The sequence below is a fragment of the Salminus brasiliensis genome, chromosome 9 (genome assembly GCF_030463535.1).
Source record: "Salminus brasiliensis chromosome 9, fSalBra1.hap2, whole genome shotgun sequence".
NCBI lineage: Eukaryota > Metazoa > Chordata > Actinopteri > Characiformes > Bryconidae > Salminus > Salminus brasiliensis.
The window spans coordinates 10,730,301-10,747,095 of record NC_132886.1 but is presented as its reverse complement, the minus strand read 5'-3'; the positions used below and the strand labels follow the sequence as shown (position 1 = coordinate 10,747,095).

General features: G+C 35.7%; 1 protein-coding gene across 1 annotated transcript; it reads left to right on the top strand.

Moving 5' to 3' along the window:
* The first annotated feature begins 9,948 nt into the window (after positions 1 to 9,948).
* Positions 9,949 to 15,978, top strand: LOC140562892 (uncharacterized). The gene is made up of 5 exons (XM_072688763.1): positions 9,949 to 10,065; positions 12,242 to 12,321; positions 12,715 to 12,750; positions 12,921 to 13,847; positions 14,104 to 15,978. The coding sequence occupies exons 2-5, from the start codon at positions 12,306 to 12,308 to the stop codon at positions 14,421 to 14,423; spliced, it is 1,299 nt and encodes a 432-aa protein (XP_072544864.1). The 5' UTR covers positions 9,949 to 10,065; positions 12,242 to 12,305; the 3' UTR covers positions 14,424 to 15,978.
* Positions 15,979 to 16,795: the final 817 nt, after the last annotated feature.

Here is a 16,795-nt window from a genome sequence, read left to right as displayed (position 1 = left end):
GGTAAAGTGATGGAATCACTGTACTGTTATTTGTGTATATGTACACATATGTAGAGAGCATTGTACCTTGTTTTTTCAGCCTGTTAAGTTTTAAGAGCTTTAAAAAAAGGTATTTCAAATGCTGTATGATCAAGTGTGAAGTGAAGTGTATGTATCAACATATCTGAAACATTTTAGGTGTCTGAGCTGGTAATTAATTAGTGGGCAATTATGGAGGGTATTTTGTTTTGCCTTAAACATGCATACATTGACGGACTCAAAATGTCTCCATTATTAAACAGTTCATTAGGCTGAAATGATTCTCGGCCTGATTAACTATTTGATAATGGACATTTTGAAATGTCAATCAATCAGTGAATTGACTCTGCTGCTTTCAGACAGCTGTTTTGTATCAATCACCACAGGTCAAATGTAGTTCAAATGTAACCTTGATGTTTGTTATGACTGGAAATAAATCTACAGAATTAAAAATAATAATAATAAGTTAATGTTTTAGCTATTAAAGTAAACGTCAATAAAAATGCATAAAATTGCATTTTCTACAATGTTATCATTTATTATGGATTAATTGTGAACCAGGTAAACAGTGCTGTCTGTATTGTGGTAGTGATTATTTACTAAAATGAACATTAAATTCATTTAATGTTTTAAAAAAATCATTCAATTAATAATTAATAAAAAGAAACAATTAAAGTTGACTCATTCATGTATCAGGAATTTGTTTTTAGAAATAAACAGAATGAGATTGATCACAATATTTTGTGCTGGGAATGGAACATTGAAACACATTTTGTCAGCATGTAAGGTGGGGCCAGTTTCACCTCGCCTACATACTGTCTGACACACCTTTAAATCTAACAACAAACTGTTTCTGGGTGATTTTTTCTTTTAAGTTAAGCAAAAGTCTAACAATAAAAGTAATTGTTTACCACATTCTGTTTGTTCTTTCCAGACTGCAAACCAATTCTGTAAGAGAAGAGGCTCGTAGAAATAATGGCTCGCAGACTTTGTAAGTTACATTAACTTAATTATCAGTTACTGACTAACTGAATCTGGCAGTTGTTTTTTACATTGATTGATCTTTACATTTGATGATGATTAGATCAAAAGAAATGCTCCAGAATTTCAGTTGACTTCCACTGAAGTTGATAAAGCTTTCTTCTGTAATGTATAGAAACACACTTAAATGCGCTGTCTTCTCATTCTTTGCAGTTGATGATCCATTCACAGAGGCAGGTAAGAAGCTAGATAATTACCATGCAAAGTGGAGGGACTGAGATAACATAATCATGTCATATATTCACATGAAATAACATGTTCTGTCACAGATTGCTATCCCCTCTTTGAAGAGCTGCACCTTGTACTTATTGGATGCCATTATGCAGGAAAAAACACAGTTGGGAATGCAATACTTAGGAAGCATGTCTTTAAGTACAAGACAACATATGAAAAACATAATGCTAAGAGAGAGCGTGCTGTGTTTGGAAGGAGAATAACTATAGTGCGTGTGCCTGGATGGTATGGAGACTTAGACTTTGAAGATGGACAACCTGAAATCAATCAAGAGATACGAGACTGTATGAAGGAATTCAAAAATGGTCCCCATGCTATCATTTTATGTGTAACAGCAAGCTCAACTGTAACAAACAGAACCATGACGACCCTGCAGAACCTCCTTACTGACAATGTATGGGATCACACACTCATAGTATTTACCAAAGGAAAAAAGTTGAAGACAGAAAACATTGACAAGCACATAAAACACAAGGACTTGCAAGCGCTATGGGAAACATGTGGGAAAAGACACCACATTCTCACAAAATGGCCAAATTTTGAGCAGTCCAGGAACCTAATCGAAGACATTGAGGAGATGGTTGCAAGAAAGTCCACATCCTTTACCATATCAATATCAGAGAAAATAAGACCAGAGGAATTTCAAGCAGAAATAACCAAACTGCTGAAGCGCATCCAAGACAAGATAAATCTTCTTGAGAACGACGGATCAAGAGATGTGAAGAAAAGAGCCAGGGTGAATGCTCAAAAAGAAAGGCTGAAAGATCTTCAAAAACATGTAGAGGAAAAATTGCTGCTTCAATCTGAAGTGTCACTCTGTAGCCAAACAGATGGAGAGCGTCAACCATATGATTCACTGATGATTTCAAAGACCACAATATTGGGGCAATGGCTAAAAGATCCATTCTCAGAAGCAGCGGCAGTTTTTGAGGAGGAACAGTCAGTACTGATGACAACATCCCCCCACAGCTATGGTAATAAAAGCATGTCCTTCAAGAGTGTCACCATAAACATTTTTGTGTAGTTGTTATCTTTTTCATTCTTCATTAACACTAAACAGTAAACTGCAGAAGAATGGAAAACCAAACCTAATTAGCCAATGTCTTAAAAAAAGTAAATTATCATTTATATCATAATTCTGAGCTTGTTAGTGTGTTGCTATGTGGCTGCTATGGCAAGGGCATTTAAATGGGTAAGGATGGTAAATGGACTTCTTTGGTAAACTTAACTTCTAAAGTGTCAACAATGATAGTAGTTATAATACTCCACAAAGCCATAAATGTTTTTTCTCACTGTTCTCACTGGCTGCATCAATGTTATTTTGTCAGGTGACAGAAACTATCCAAACGTGGTTGGTGTGGCGCAACAGATAAAACTACTACCTGCCCCTGAACTACCACACCATGTGGGAGACTGGGGTTTGATTCCTTGTCTGGGTGGCTATGCTACACCAATAAGAGTCCTTGGGCAAGACTCTGAACACTACATTGGCCCACCTCTGTAATATGAGCAACCTTCTAAGTTGCTGTGGATAAGAGTGTCAGCTAAATGCCATAAATGCAAATGTATGGTAGCTCAGACAGAGGAGAGGCAGGTCAAATGATGACTGAATTCAGTTTAGACTCAAAACCTAAATTTTAATCCTTAATAGCGTTGTGTATTTTCTGTTATGAAGGATTGTGTTTAGATGTTCTATCAGGAAGTACAGACAGCTAACTGTGATGCTGTTGGTTATACTGACAGAAAACACTCCCTGTTTGAGTGTGTTGGTTATATCTTTAAATGAAGGCTGTATATAAACATACAAGAGGGGGCCCCTTGTGGACCGCTTTTATGTTCCCACCAATGTCAAAATTAAATATACGCCCTTGTGCTATGGTGGCTATTAAGGTATTGGTAGTGGTATGGTATCCCAAGTGGCATATTGTATCTATAATATTGATAGTGTATTTGTGTAATTTGTATCAAGGATGTATAAACACATTTTTAGTTTTTTTAGCAGAATTTAGCAGAAAAAAAGAATATGTATATAAGTCAAATGACCAGTGTTTGATAACCATAGTACTAGATTTGGTCATGAATAAGCAATGGGTTTTTTTAGTAAGGTTGCTACATGGCAAATATTTGTTTGTTCTTTTCACATGCATATGTCTGCATACAGTGTGTGTAAGCCTAATTAGAGTAGATACTGTATTTGCATCTGTTTGATGAATCTGCCATGATTTTGTTATGTAAGGATCCACACAGGGATCAAGTACAAGCAGACAAGCCTTACGTGGTTGGGGTGGAACTCTTGTCAGTGTCTTGGAAGAGCTGACGGATCAACAGTTCGAAAACATGAAATGTATAATGGGTTTCAAAAAGGAATGGAAAATTCCCAGAAGCAAACTGGGCGGCAACAGAGCTGATGTAGCGGAGCTGATGATTCAAACCTGGGGTGAACGCCAGTGCATCATCAACATACGTGATATTATGAAGGACATCCCGCGCAATGACCAAGCCATAACAAGTTTAATTATGCCTTTTCTGAAGGTAATTGGAAAGAGCTGGGAAGTCTAAATAGCTGGTGTGAATAATTCACAAGTGATTGGAACAAGATACACTCAAGTATTGTCTTATATATAATTCTACTCAATTATGCACTGTATGGAAAAAGTATTGGGACATGTGCTCATTCCTTGTTTCTTTCAAAATCAAGGGTATTAAATAGTTTGTTCTGCTTTTGTTGGAGTAACTGTCTCTACTGTCTAGAAAAGGCCTTCAACTAGGTTTTCTAGATCAGGATATCAGATGATCACCACATCATCTCATTCTCACCTCCACAATGGGTGCAACTTAAAGTAGATCTAAAGTAGCATTCATTAGAAGGGATGTCATCAAACATTTGGACATACAGTGAATCTTGGACAAGAGAAAACTTAACTTTAACTCTTTACATTGTCTATGACCGATATCAAATGTTTTTTGCTGAGGTTAAAATAAAGTAGATTTGCTCGGCTGAGTTAAAGTTTTATTATTTTTATTATATACGTTTCAGTGGCTCCAAAATGAGGGCTGTGGCTTTGCAAATTAGAAACCCGGAGTATCCACAAACTTAGGCAACGGGTGTGTTTTTAATGTCAAAGGTAAAGGACAATTGCTGTAGCACTGAAGACAGAGAGAGTCATTTGTTACTAAAACCAAGCTTTCTTGTATTTTCTTCACATTCCAAAAAGCGATATATTCATGTTATTTTGTGGGGTCTTTTTGTGTGGGTAGCTGAGGATTTTAAGATTTCCATGTTGTTGATACATTTTCATTTTTATGGGTTTACCTTCAAAATTGCCCCTGTGCAATTACAGTCCACACAATTTTGTATTTACAGAATCTAATAAAGACTGCTTGACATTTCCATAATATAAAATTGTTGGTGTTGAATATAAAATTTTTCAGGAGATGATTCAGTTGTGTAAGAGCACAATAAATATGCACTATTTATTGTCCTTCTTACCGGTGAGTTCATTGTTCATATCTGAAACAGTTTTTACCTCTGACATTCAGTACTGGTAAAACAGCATAGAACCACTGTCTACCTTTTAATTTGTTAAGCAATAATGTAAAGTGTGTAAAAGATTAGACATGCATTTATGCAATTTCGATAAATATACTTTTTCAGTAAATTAGGCCAATGTTTGCCATGTAATTTACAGATTACAGAAAACATTTAATAAAAATCATGGTATAGTAACTGGCAGTAGATCACTGGCCATCTACCACTGAATGGAAAGAATAAATGCCATTAAACAAACCTGACCTCACTATTATAAGGACAAGAGGGCCCCATAATGTGGCCAGAATCTCCCCATAGAGAGCCATTAAAAATGGGGCATAAATCTTTCAGATATCTTACTGATTACAGATATAACTTTTTTAACATCAATTTCAAAACATTGAAGATAAAAAACAAATTGGGATGAGATAAATTGGATACGCTGAAAATTAAAAACAGCTTCACTTTTATTGGAATTAGACACACCCATAGCTGCTACAAACCATCAAGATTTCATCTTGAACACACCTTTACAGCCAATGCCACACCGCACAGTCCCAGTAGAGTCCCAGCAGTCCCAGTGGCTCCAGTAGAGGGAGCCAGTGATACTGTGCAGACCTGGCCCTTCAACAAAGATCCCCCTTGGATTTCTCGGCCACTGTTTAGATCACAGCAGCTCAACTGCTAAACAACAGCATCTCTGTTTCCAGATTCCCACAATCATCCTTATTATCATCATCCCAAAACTGAAGGTGGAGGACATTGCTGAGGACAGCCTCAGTTGGTTAAATCCCTTCATTCAGAATACCATGTAAAGGCATCATGTAAAAGACAGTGTATCGCATTGACAGCAGTCTTTGACCACTCAAAGGCTTGTGTCATGCTTACAAGAAGATTTATACTCCGGTACTGTTCTATATATGAAACTAAATATTTGTACTCAGTTACACACTGTGTGGACTAGAGTATTAGGACACCTGCTCATTCATTGTTTTCTCGTTTCTGATAAAGACTAAATAAGAGATTGTTTGGCAGCCAGATGCAATGCCATTCCTCTTTTGCATGGGAACAACAAATTTCTTCCCATCTTGTCTAAAGTGAAAGAAGAGTTGGCCAGGCAACACTGGGAGTGATTTCAAGAAGGTGGCTGGTGTGCTGGAACTGTGTTGTCACTGTTAGATTCACTGTCAGAAACTGTCATAATCTTTCTTAGTTGCTGAAGTGGATGATTGGAGGATGCAGAAGTAACATTCGACAAGAGGCAAGAGTTTCTGAGAAATGCTGCTGATCCAGCTAAGGTTAGGGACAACAATGTAAGAACAATGCAATGTAAGAACTTTTAAATGAATTCATATCATACTACTGTTGTAACTTGTCAGAACACACATTGACAGACAAGACAAGACAAACAGCAAAGGGCAACTGCAAACCTTGTAAGTGAGTGGAAGGATTACAGTATGGAAGTAAAAAAAGACATGTGTAATGTGTCTGAACAGGATGCTGGTGAGCAGGCAGATGGTTGTGGTTTAGGGCATTTTGAGTTTAGAAACAGGTAAAAGGTAATGCCTACCACAGTGCAGTTCCACCTTATGTAAAAGAGTGAAATCTAGAATCACGCCAAGATTAGTAACCAAAGGGGTCAGGATATAATGCCAATGAGGTTTGTGGAAAATAATTGTTTTTATTGTTGTCAGTTCATTAATATCTACTAGCATGGATGTTGAAATCCGAATTATTTCTGTGTGTTTGCTGGAAGGATTTATCACAGTGGTAGGTGCAGTTTTAAGACAGGGGTGTATACCCCATTCCTGAAGCTATATTCGCAACATAAACTCTCATTTGAAAACAAAAAACATTCTCAATCCAGACGATTTTGTTTCATATCAGAAAAAATATTCATCCACACTAACACATCTGAAAAAAAAATAGCACATGTAAACAGAAAGTTGGTTGCAGAAAATACTATGAATAAGGAGCAGCAATAGTAGTTACGAACACATTATCAAAAGCATTGTGTTTTGTCTTCTTTGCCATCTTTCTATTTTCAGTGTTATTTTGTGTCTTTATAAATACAGCCAGTCTGCCATCCACCCCATAAATGTACAAATGTAAATACCCCACACTGTCAGTACATACATTCCATGTACATTTGTCTGACAGATAAAAATGAAGGTACAAATGAATGTTTTTCTACATTAGGGGTCAATAAATTGTATCAACACCTGTCTCACTCGTTTCCTCTCAGTTTGATTATTGTCTGCATTTACTAGCTCTGCTGGGTGGCTGGAAGTCTCTTTCGTACTCGAGAGCAGCCTTTATGATCTGTTCATTGCGAACTTCACAATAGTTGTGCAGAGCAAAATCAGCATAGATAACAAAATGAATGTCCTTCATGTTTACGTCCACCATTCTCCATTCTTACAAATCATGCTTTTATAAGATGATAAGGAATAAACATTTGATTACCCTGTGTACCTTAGTTGCACATATGCATACAGCCAGTTCACAACGATGTCCATAAAGCAGCACTTTCACGGACTGTTCCCTTTCTGTTGGTGCAATTTGTAGAGTTAGCTAGCGGTGGGTTTACTGCAATGTTGGTGTGGGAGCAACTGACTGGAAGTATTGTGACATACAGCATTTGGTGGAAGCTGACAAAAATGTAAAAAAAATCTAAAAGCTTAATGCAAGAATCTTACAGATAAGATTGCTCAAAAAGATGTGAGCTCAGCATTCTCATGATGTCCTACAAGCTAAAGTTGAGTTGCTTGCAGAAGAGAAACAGGAACTGCTAGATCATGCTGAGGAAAAAAATACATTGTGTTCCTTAGTTAAGTACAGGAGTGAAACAGAGGAGTAGCCTTCTTTAGGGCTTTCTTCTGATGAAAACTCTTCGAACTAAGGTGGGTTGCTGAAATGGGTTATAGGTTAATCCCTTACATGCACAAGGTATACTAAGGCTGTTGGCAAAATATATTGCCAACAAAAAGCAACTCCAGGACAACTGTCTAAGGCTCAGACAGTGTAAGAAAGGAATATTTTCATGAAATGTGTCAATGAAGCACAATGAAGCAATCAGTCCACAAAACAGGAAACAAAAATAGTGAACTGGGATGCAAAAAGAGGAAGAGAAAAAAGGCTACTATGAAACTTTGGAAATTACTGTGCATAATTATGTACATGCTTTTTGAGAATTTCCCCACTGTGGGACTAATAAACGATTATTTTATCTTATCTTTATAGCCATAGTTAAAGCTTCTTGATAAAGACTGTGCAGAACTCATTTGGTCTGTTCTGACATGCTGCACTGTTAAGCAAGGCTATGGTGGTCGGTTCTACTGCTGTCCGTGTGCTGGCTACATGGTGTACACTGCATTGTTCACATGCTGAAGTGTTTTTAGGTAATTATGACTACTGCCCAGGGATTGACCAAATGACTATCTGCTCTCATAGTTCCAACAGTTTAGAAATTTCCTAAAATTTCAAGCTCCCAATTTTCTTTTTTTTTTAATGTAGCTGCAATTCTAAAATTTAAATGTGAAAAATTTCAAGTTTATTTGTCACATACATAGCCATACATGGAACAACTAGCTATGAAAAGCTATAAATATAATATATTTGATATACTTTAAATATGAATTATTATTATGTATTATATAATATATAAAGATATAGATATATTTAGTGTCCCCTCTAATCAGCTCCTAGTTGTAAGCAGCAATGCAAGAGTTCAGAGCATCGCGGAGGGTTCTAATCAAACCAAACCAACCAAAGGCATATTAGATCTGTACAATTAGCAAATATGTATCTGTAAAGTTGGGATTTAATATTTGTATAGTCTATTGAATAGAATTTGGTACAGTTTATTATTGTAATAATGAAGGCAAAAAGTCAGGATGCAGATGCAAGCTTACTTTATTTTTGCTCAAGTTCACAAGAAAACATTAAGACACTAAACACAAACACTAGAAAGAATCTACAGAAGCAAATGTAGATAGTGTTTATACATTGGCTCTGTGGGTGTTCATAGATCTGAAGAAATAATATGGACTTGAGGAATAATATGGTGAGGCCCATGGGTTAGACTTGAAAAAGAAGAATGTAATCCATTCCCAGGCTTAACTTGGTAAAACCATACATGAACTTAACAAATATAGAAGGTGGTTTAGGTTGAACATACTTTCCATATTATTTGACAGTTGATTTACACCCCTTGTGGAGTTAGACAGTAACACCCTATATATGGAAACAGTGCAATAACACATGACCTGTAGAAGGGTATAAAATGTGAGGTGTTCCTCTGTCTAGAGAGAGAGCAGAGGGGCACGAAAATTGGCAGGCTCTCTCCACACTGTACTTTTGATTGGAATAAAATGTTTCATTATTGCAACTGAAATATGGTGGTCATGAGTTTCCTTTCAAGAAGAAGTCCTTCCAAGAACACCACAACACAAACAGCAGTAGAGCACCTAACAGTTAACAGGTCAAAATGCACAAATAAGCATTCAATAATGCAAGGCAAAGAAAAACACAAAAAACTACCTAAAACACCTAATAAAGGAAAACAAAAGGAAGGGGCAGAAACGTGGACATAGAGTATATTAAAATATTTTTCCCATAAGAAGAAGCACAATATTTTGAAATCATTTTAATTCACACACCACATTCAGCCTCTCTGATATATACTTTGGTTGTCATGATGCAGTTCAGATTAGCAAAGAGTGATTTACTTCTAGAGCAGAGTGGCTCTAAAATGTAGAACATCTGTAAAACTGCCGATTACTTTACAAAACATCTTGCCTTGCAGGACTGGTTGGAGTACTCTTATCAACATCTTGGAAGACAAGAGTGATCAGCAGTTTGAAAACTCAAGTTCAAAATGTAAACATTTTTATTGCTATTTTTTTTGTTTTATGTTTTTTCTCTATTTATTATGGAGAGCTTACTTAGGGTTTTTAGTTTTTGTTCTCAATATTTTAATTTTCTAGATATTTTATTACTGCGTCTATCACTTAAACATGGTAGTATTTTAGTGGAGTTGGAGTTTTACCACTACATTGAAAAGACAGGGAAGGATTTTACATCATTTCCTGCTTCAACCACGCACATCCTCATTTAAAGACATCTGAAAGTAGGCTTAGCTTGCTTTGTGCCCAAGGAGTAACAAAGAGCAAGTAAATCTTACTCTAATGAAGAAAAGATATTTAGCGCACATTGAGCAATACCACATGCAACCAAACCAGGTATGTACCCTTATCTAGCTAAATTTAACACACATAACAAGCTGTGATATTAGGAATAACTGTGTGAACAGTCACTTTTGTTCAAATGTTTTTCATTAAAGAACTTCCTTTTTTATGTTCTCTTTTCTCTTGGGGCCGAAACATGACATCACATGTAGATGTAATGGCATTAAAAACATGCCATTACTTAGACAAGTAATGGCATTTAAAAAAATCAGCAATCTTAACTTAATGAACTATGATTCCTGTCCATCCAGCAGCTTAAGTCTTTTCTTCGCATGAGCCCAGGCTCCCCCTGTAGTCTTAACACTAAACACTATGCCTAGATAAATATACCATTCAAACTTCATTGTGACTGGTGAATGAACTTATATGTATCAAGTTGTCCTTATATGGCTCATAATAGAATAGGCTAAAGATGCAACCTTCAAAATTTCAGCTTCATTGGATATATGCTTTATATAAAGCACCCGTTTTTTACATATGTATGAGAGGCCACCTCAGAATCATGTGCTGAGTAAGCCTGTAAAGTTCTGCTGACATTGGCTTAATTTTTTTTAAAGCTATAGCTGTTGGAGTGTATTTGTCTCTTAATGTGCATATGGTGGTCATATTGTTTATGAATGTTCATAATTTTTGCAAATTACTGATATTTAGACTTCAGTGAGCATTCTGATACCACACAACTGAGGAGTGGTCAAACATTCAGACAGTAGTGATCAAAACATTTAATGCTGTACCACAGCGCCACTATTAGGCCAATGAATGTAATTTTTATTGCCAAAGTCATTTCACACCTGCTGTACCATGTTGGCAAGTTTGGTGTTTCTGGGTATTAAAGTCTTTGCTCCACATTTCGTTTTAGCCAAAAAAACCCAAAAAAAAACCTAACAATTACAATAAAAAATAAAGACAATAAGGTATATGGTCACAGAAAAATATTCCCTCAGTTTGGGTTCTTTACTCTTGGACACCAAACATGCCTTGGCAAATCCATTTGTGGTGAGAAGACAACCTTTATAATAGCATCCATATTATTGGTATTTGCTATGAACAGCTCTTATCACACAAGCACACATGCTTTGATTACAACATGATCAAGCACCCACAAAAAGAAATACCATGATGTAGCAGGAAATGTTTATTTATTTAAATATGCTTAAAAATACTGATTTTCAAAGTCATTTAACTTATGCATGGTGACATATTCTGGAAATAACCATACATATATCATCACTGTCAAGCAACAACATAGCAACTTTACATGAGCAGACAAAAACCTTCTTTACTTTCAGATTTTACTCCAAGTTGTTTTAATGTATAGTTATTGGGCCATAAATTATTAAATGTCATAAAAATGTTAAGAACAACTGCCAGATTTAAATAGTTAAAAATGGAAAATGACAAAATGGAGATACAACCACAACAATAGCTTACTTAATTACTGGGACTGTTCCTGTGCTTGGTTGGTGTGGCGCAACAGATAACACCACTACTGGCCAGTGAGCTACCACACCATGTGGGAGACTAGGGTTCAATTCCCAGTCTGGGTGACTGTGCTGTGCTACACCAATAAGAGTCCTTGGGCAAGACTCCTAACACTACGTTGGCCCACCTGTAATACGAGTAACCTTGTAAGTCGCTCTGGATAAGAGCGTCAGCTAAATGCCATAAATGTAAATGTATGCTCAGTCACACTGCATCCACAAAGACTTCTCCCCACTCACGCTACACCTGTATGTAAAGAGTATGTATAGTGTGTGTATGGTAAAATTTAATGTGTATATATTCAGTATTTCTGTTTGTAATCAGTGTATTTTTTACTACTGTGGGGGACTATGCACCTCAAGATTTTTACTCACCTTTACACTTGTGTAATGTGATGTGACAAACATGATTTGTAGTTTGTAGCAAGAGCAAGTTATAGATCTGAAGATGTTTTCTGATTAGAAAAAGCAAACTAGACTACTACACTAAATAAAATCTAGAAGTTTAGCATTCAGGATACTGTTACCTTGAAAACTGTATAACTATACAAATAGATTTGGTTACATGAGTTGGATATAGCCTGTAGCCCAATAAGAAGAACTCTTTAACTGTACAAAAAGAGATGATAAAGAGATGAAATGAATCTGCATCTTGTTGAATGTTGTGTTAACATTGTGTTAATTTACAGAAATGGATCCCAATTAAACCATTATGACAACTGAATCTTTTCAACTGCTTGGCATCTCAGTAGCATGGGAAATAAAAACTGTAAGTTCATTCTCTTATTTGTTGCTAGAAATGCCATCAAAGTGAATCCTATTAATGGTGATTTTTCATGAGGGCACAGTGATGCTTTAGGTATTCTGAATTGGAGAACATTCGGTCTATTTTTTATAAAGCACATCGACACACGTAGCGGTTCTTTACTGTGCTTTACAGTGGTAACATGGTAAAGTTAAAAACAAAAACAAACACATGAAAAATGATGATGAATACAAAACGTTTAATGAAACATAAAATCAAGCACATGATATTTTAAACAAGAAATACACTTAAAAGATCCAGTAAAATTTTAAATAAAAGCTATTTCACATGTTCACAGAATAACTATTTGAAAGTAATCCTAAGTGTAATTTTATTTTAATGCTTTATTGTTTTCAGCACGAAGAACAAACTGTGGTTTCTTTGACGAGGAAGGTAAGACTATCAAATGTTTTAATACATCATTAGAATTTTTGCTGTGAATGACCAAATTTCTACCGTCTTCCTAAAATATGTGAAAGTGTTCTCTTAATCAGTGTGTGAAAGAATGTTACCATTTTCTAAAACAGTTTTGATTTTGTATCATTTACTCTTTTCTCTTTTAGATATCGATCACCCACTTTTTAAAGAGCTACACCTTGTAATCATTGGATGTCATGGTTCTGGGAAAAATGATATAGTAAATGCCATTTTTAGAAATAATGTGTTTACATTTTCAACATCATTTAAAAAACATGTTGAGAAGAAACGCACTGTGTTTGGAACAAAAGTAACTTTAGTTCGTGCTCCTGGATGGTCAGGTGAATTGAATTTGCACCCAAAGCAGCGTGAGTTAAGACAGGAGATTAAAGATGCTGTAAGCTCATTTGAAAAGGGACCCCATGCAATCATTCTAGCAATTAAAGTGAACTCAACCCTTTCTGAAACAACACAAGCTACCCTGGAAAAACTTCTTACTACAAGATTCTGGGATCACACCATAATCATCTTCACAGGGGATCCTGAAAAGGCGAACAATAAAGACAAAAAGAACATAAAATTCCTAATCAAAGCCCTCAACAAAAGGTGCTGTGTACTGCAAAAACCTACCAGTTTTGAAAATAGCAAAAAGCTGCTTGAAGACATAGCACTAATGATTGCAGGGAAAAAAAATGTGCCACTACATTTCTCTGTTGATGAAAGTGAGAAATACGATGAATCACATGAAAAGACAACCCTTTTAAAAAGACTGAGACGTAAAATCCAAAATCTTAAAAGACTTGATACAAACTCATTAACCAAGAGGACTGAATCAACAAACAACTTAGCACGACTACAAAAAATATTAAGAATACATGAGGGTCTTGAGACAGATTCTGCTCAACCTGATCAGTCTACATGTGAGGAAGGAAACACAGAATGGGAAGACAGCACAATGGAGGCAATTGCTGAAGTCCATCACACAAAATCATCAGTGCTGCTGAGTTGTACTGAGATGACATCTTATAATAATCCAGCCCAATATGCCATTGAACTAAATGGGCATTTCCAGTGTAAGTATCAAAGCAATAGCAGAAAGTTACATTAGAAAGCTTCAATTTGTACAAAAGTAAAAGTCCATTTTTATTTATTTCACTGTCATTCAGCTTTTGAAGGCAAAATAATTTAAATGAACATTTCTTAGCATGCAAACTAATCCTTTAATTTAAGTAATTAACAAAAATCAGAAAGATATTTTTTGACTCTCTCTCTCTGTTGATAGTCATACTGTCTTATAATTATGCTGCATTTGTTTATGTGTTTATTCAGGTGATTCCCATGGATCCACTTTCAATGAGGTTGATCTTTACGACTGGTATGATTGTCTTGTAAACATCTTGGATGACTTAACTGTGGAACAGTTTAATAAAATGAAAAACAAGGTATGCAATATGAAAGATGACAGAATTCTTAGAGGTCATGTGGAGAACCAAAACACAGACAAACTGGCAAGTGTCATGATTCACTACTGGGGTGAAGAGAATTGCATCATCTACACAAGGGATATTTTAAAGGATATTCCAAGAAACGACAGGAAAATAATAGATCTAATTATGCCATTCTTGCAGAAGATTAACCAGTCATGGTAAAAAAGAAAGCATATCTGTTAAAGTGCAGATTAAGAATCATCATACCATGGCATGGAAAAGTATGGGCACCTCTGGTCAGATTTCCTTAGGGCATAAAGTTTAAAAACAATCAAATGCGTCATATTTTTATAGTGGGACAATTAGTCTATATGGTTGCTTTTATGTGAGATCATGTTGCTTTGCTGATTTAGGCCAACTTCATTCAAACGTTAAATATGCCATTCTATAAGCTGTAATGTTCTCTGTAGCTGTACATTCTCTGTAGCTGTGTCCAAAATTATGCATGCCACTGTACATAGTTATTAGGTGTACAGTTAGATTAATACAACAAGAAAACAAAGAAAAAGCTCCAATATCCATTTGTAAATCTTTATTTGTGTAAAATTGGTGCTACATTTTGTGGAGCTCACCGGAGGCATGACAGGCCACAGAAAACTATGCAGCTAGGATGGGGAACTCTAGTCCTGGAGAGTTGGATTTCCTGCTCAACTCATGTTAATAATAATACTTTACCAACTTATGTTTTATTGGCCAATAAACACTGGTGCAATGCTAGAATCACATACCCCATTTTATAAATTGAAAGCTGTTTTACTCTCCCAGAAAGCTTTCCTCTTAAATTTTGTAGAAACTTTAAACCAAACCCTGTTTTCACAACTGTGAAGAGTTGGATCAGTAAAGATACTGAAAAGATACTTTGAATGTATACATTGAACTGATTTTGAAAAAATGAAAAAAAGGTTTTACATTATTTAAATATGCACATGGTTCCACATGAATGGATATGTATAATACCACCATTGCCATGCCTAAGTTATTGTAATGTTGATTTACGTTTGTCTGTGTGGAACCAACGTTTTCAACACATTTTTCTTCAGTGAGATGAACATTAATTAACATCAATTCTCTGCAAAGACAGTTGCATTTCAGCTACAGCAAAGGTGAAATGCAACAAAGGATAAACTATGAACTTCTGCTTCATATGAAAAAGGAGGCCGTGTTCAGGTGTGGGGACAGAATTCTCCAGTAGAAAGGGATTAAAGCAGCAAAGACTGACAGACACATTAAAAAAAGACTGAAAAAATACATTGCTGCTATTGACTTAACTACAGTAGAGAAAGGCCTCCAGAGGATTACCACAAAGTGAGCGAAACTCATCTTTTCTTGAAAGTCTGCCACATCATTAATACAATTTTAATATGCAAAGAATACTTTTCCATCCTGGGTCTTTTACTTCTTTCCTCTGCTTATTGCCTTTCATGAGCAGAATGTCACAAGGAGTGTCACCAGGCCTAGGCTCTAAAGATCTGTTTTATGGGTTATTCGTCCTCTAGAATGCAAACAGTTGTTTTTTGCTCTTTTATTGTTTATTTATAATGATTCAGATTTCCCCTTGGCTACTGGATGGAGGATGGTGTTACCCAGAATTCTTTTAGTTATTTTTTGTTAATTACCTGACTTTTCTTTACCCTTTTTTGTTGCAATAGTTTCTATCATGACCAACATATTCTGTTAAATTAATCATAATAAAACAGTGTTTTCACATTTTTCAGTATAGCCTGTTCTTCTGTGAGTTTGGCGGTTGCTGAATGAGCTCTTAGTAGGCAATCTAAAACAGTGTTATGTCCTGCTGTCAGGCACTAATTGATTATGTGCAGGTGAAGTAACATCCAAGAAAAAAGTCATTGTTGGCAGGTTTGTGTTTTATTATGTTTTCCTTTGTTATTTTTTTGCTGAGCTTTGCTGATGTATGCAAACTTTTATTTAAAATGTAAAAAGTAAAATGCATGTTACATGGTAAATTTTAAGGAATATTTTGACATGAAGTCTATTAAAATCCTTTTGCAGGATCAATTGCGGTATAAGCGCACAGCAAACACATCTGTTGATGATGTAGTCAAACTGGTCCCACACTTTTAGCATTTTGCTCTATTATTGTTTAGGGGCTACACTGTGCCTTGAAAACATCAAAAGCAACATTAATAAAATTATCAATACTTTGTGATCTTTGTTTATTAGTTTATTATTTTTTTGACAATAAGAATAAAAATAAAAGTCTTTTCGAAGATGTGGGAGATTCATTAATTAGTATGGTATTAACGTTAAAGTTACATGTTGTGTTAGGAGTCTTGCCCAAGGACTTTTATTGGTGTAGCACAGCATAGTCACCCAGACCGGGAATCAAACCCCAGTCTCCCACATTGTGTGGTAGCTCACTGGCAAGAAGTGGTGTTATCGGTTGTGCCACACCAACCACAATATTACAAATACACTGTAATATTGCAGAACCCCTGACGGTCCAATAATCAAAAACCTGACTACCACAAGTGAAAAAAACGTCAATGTCCATTATGACAAGTTTCAGATTAACA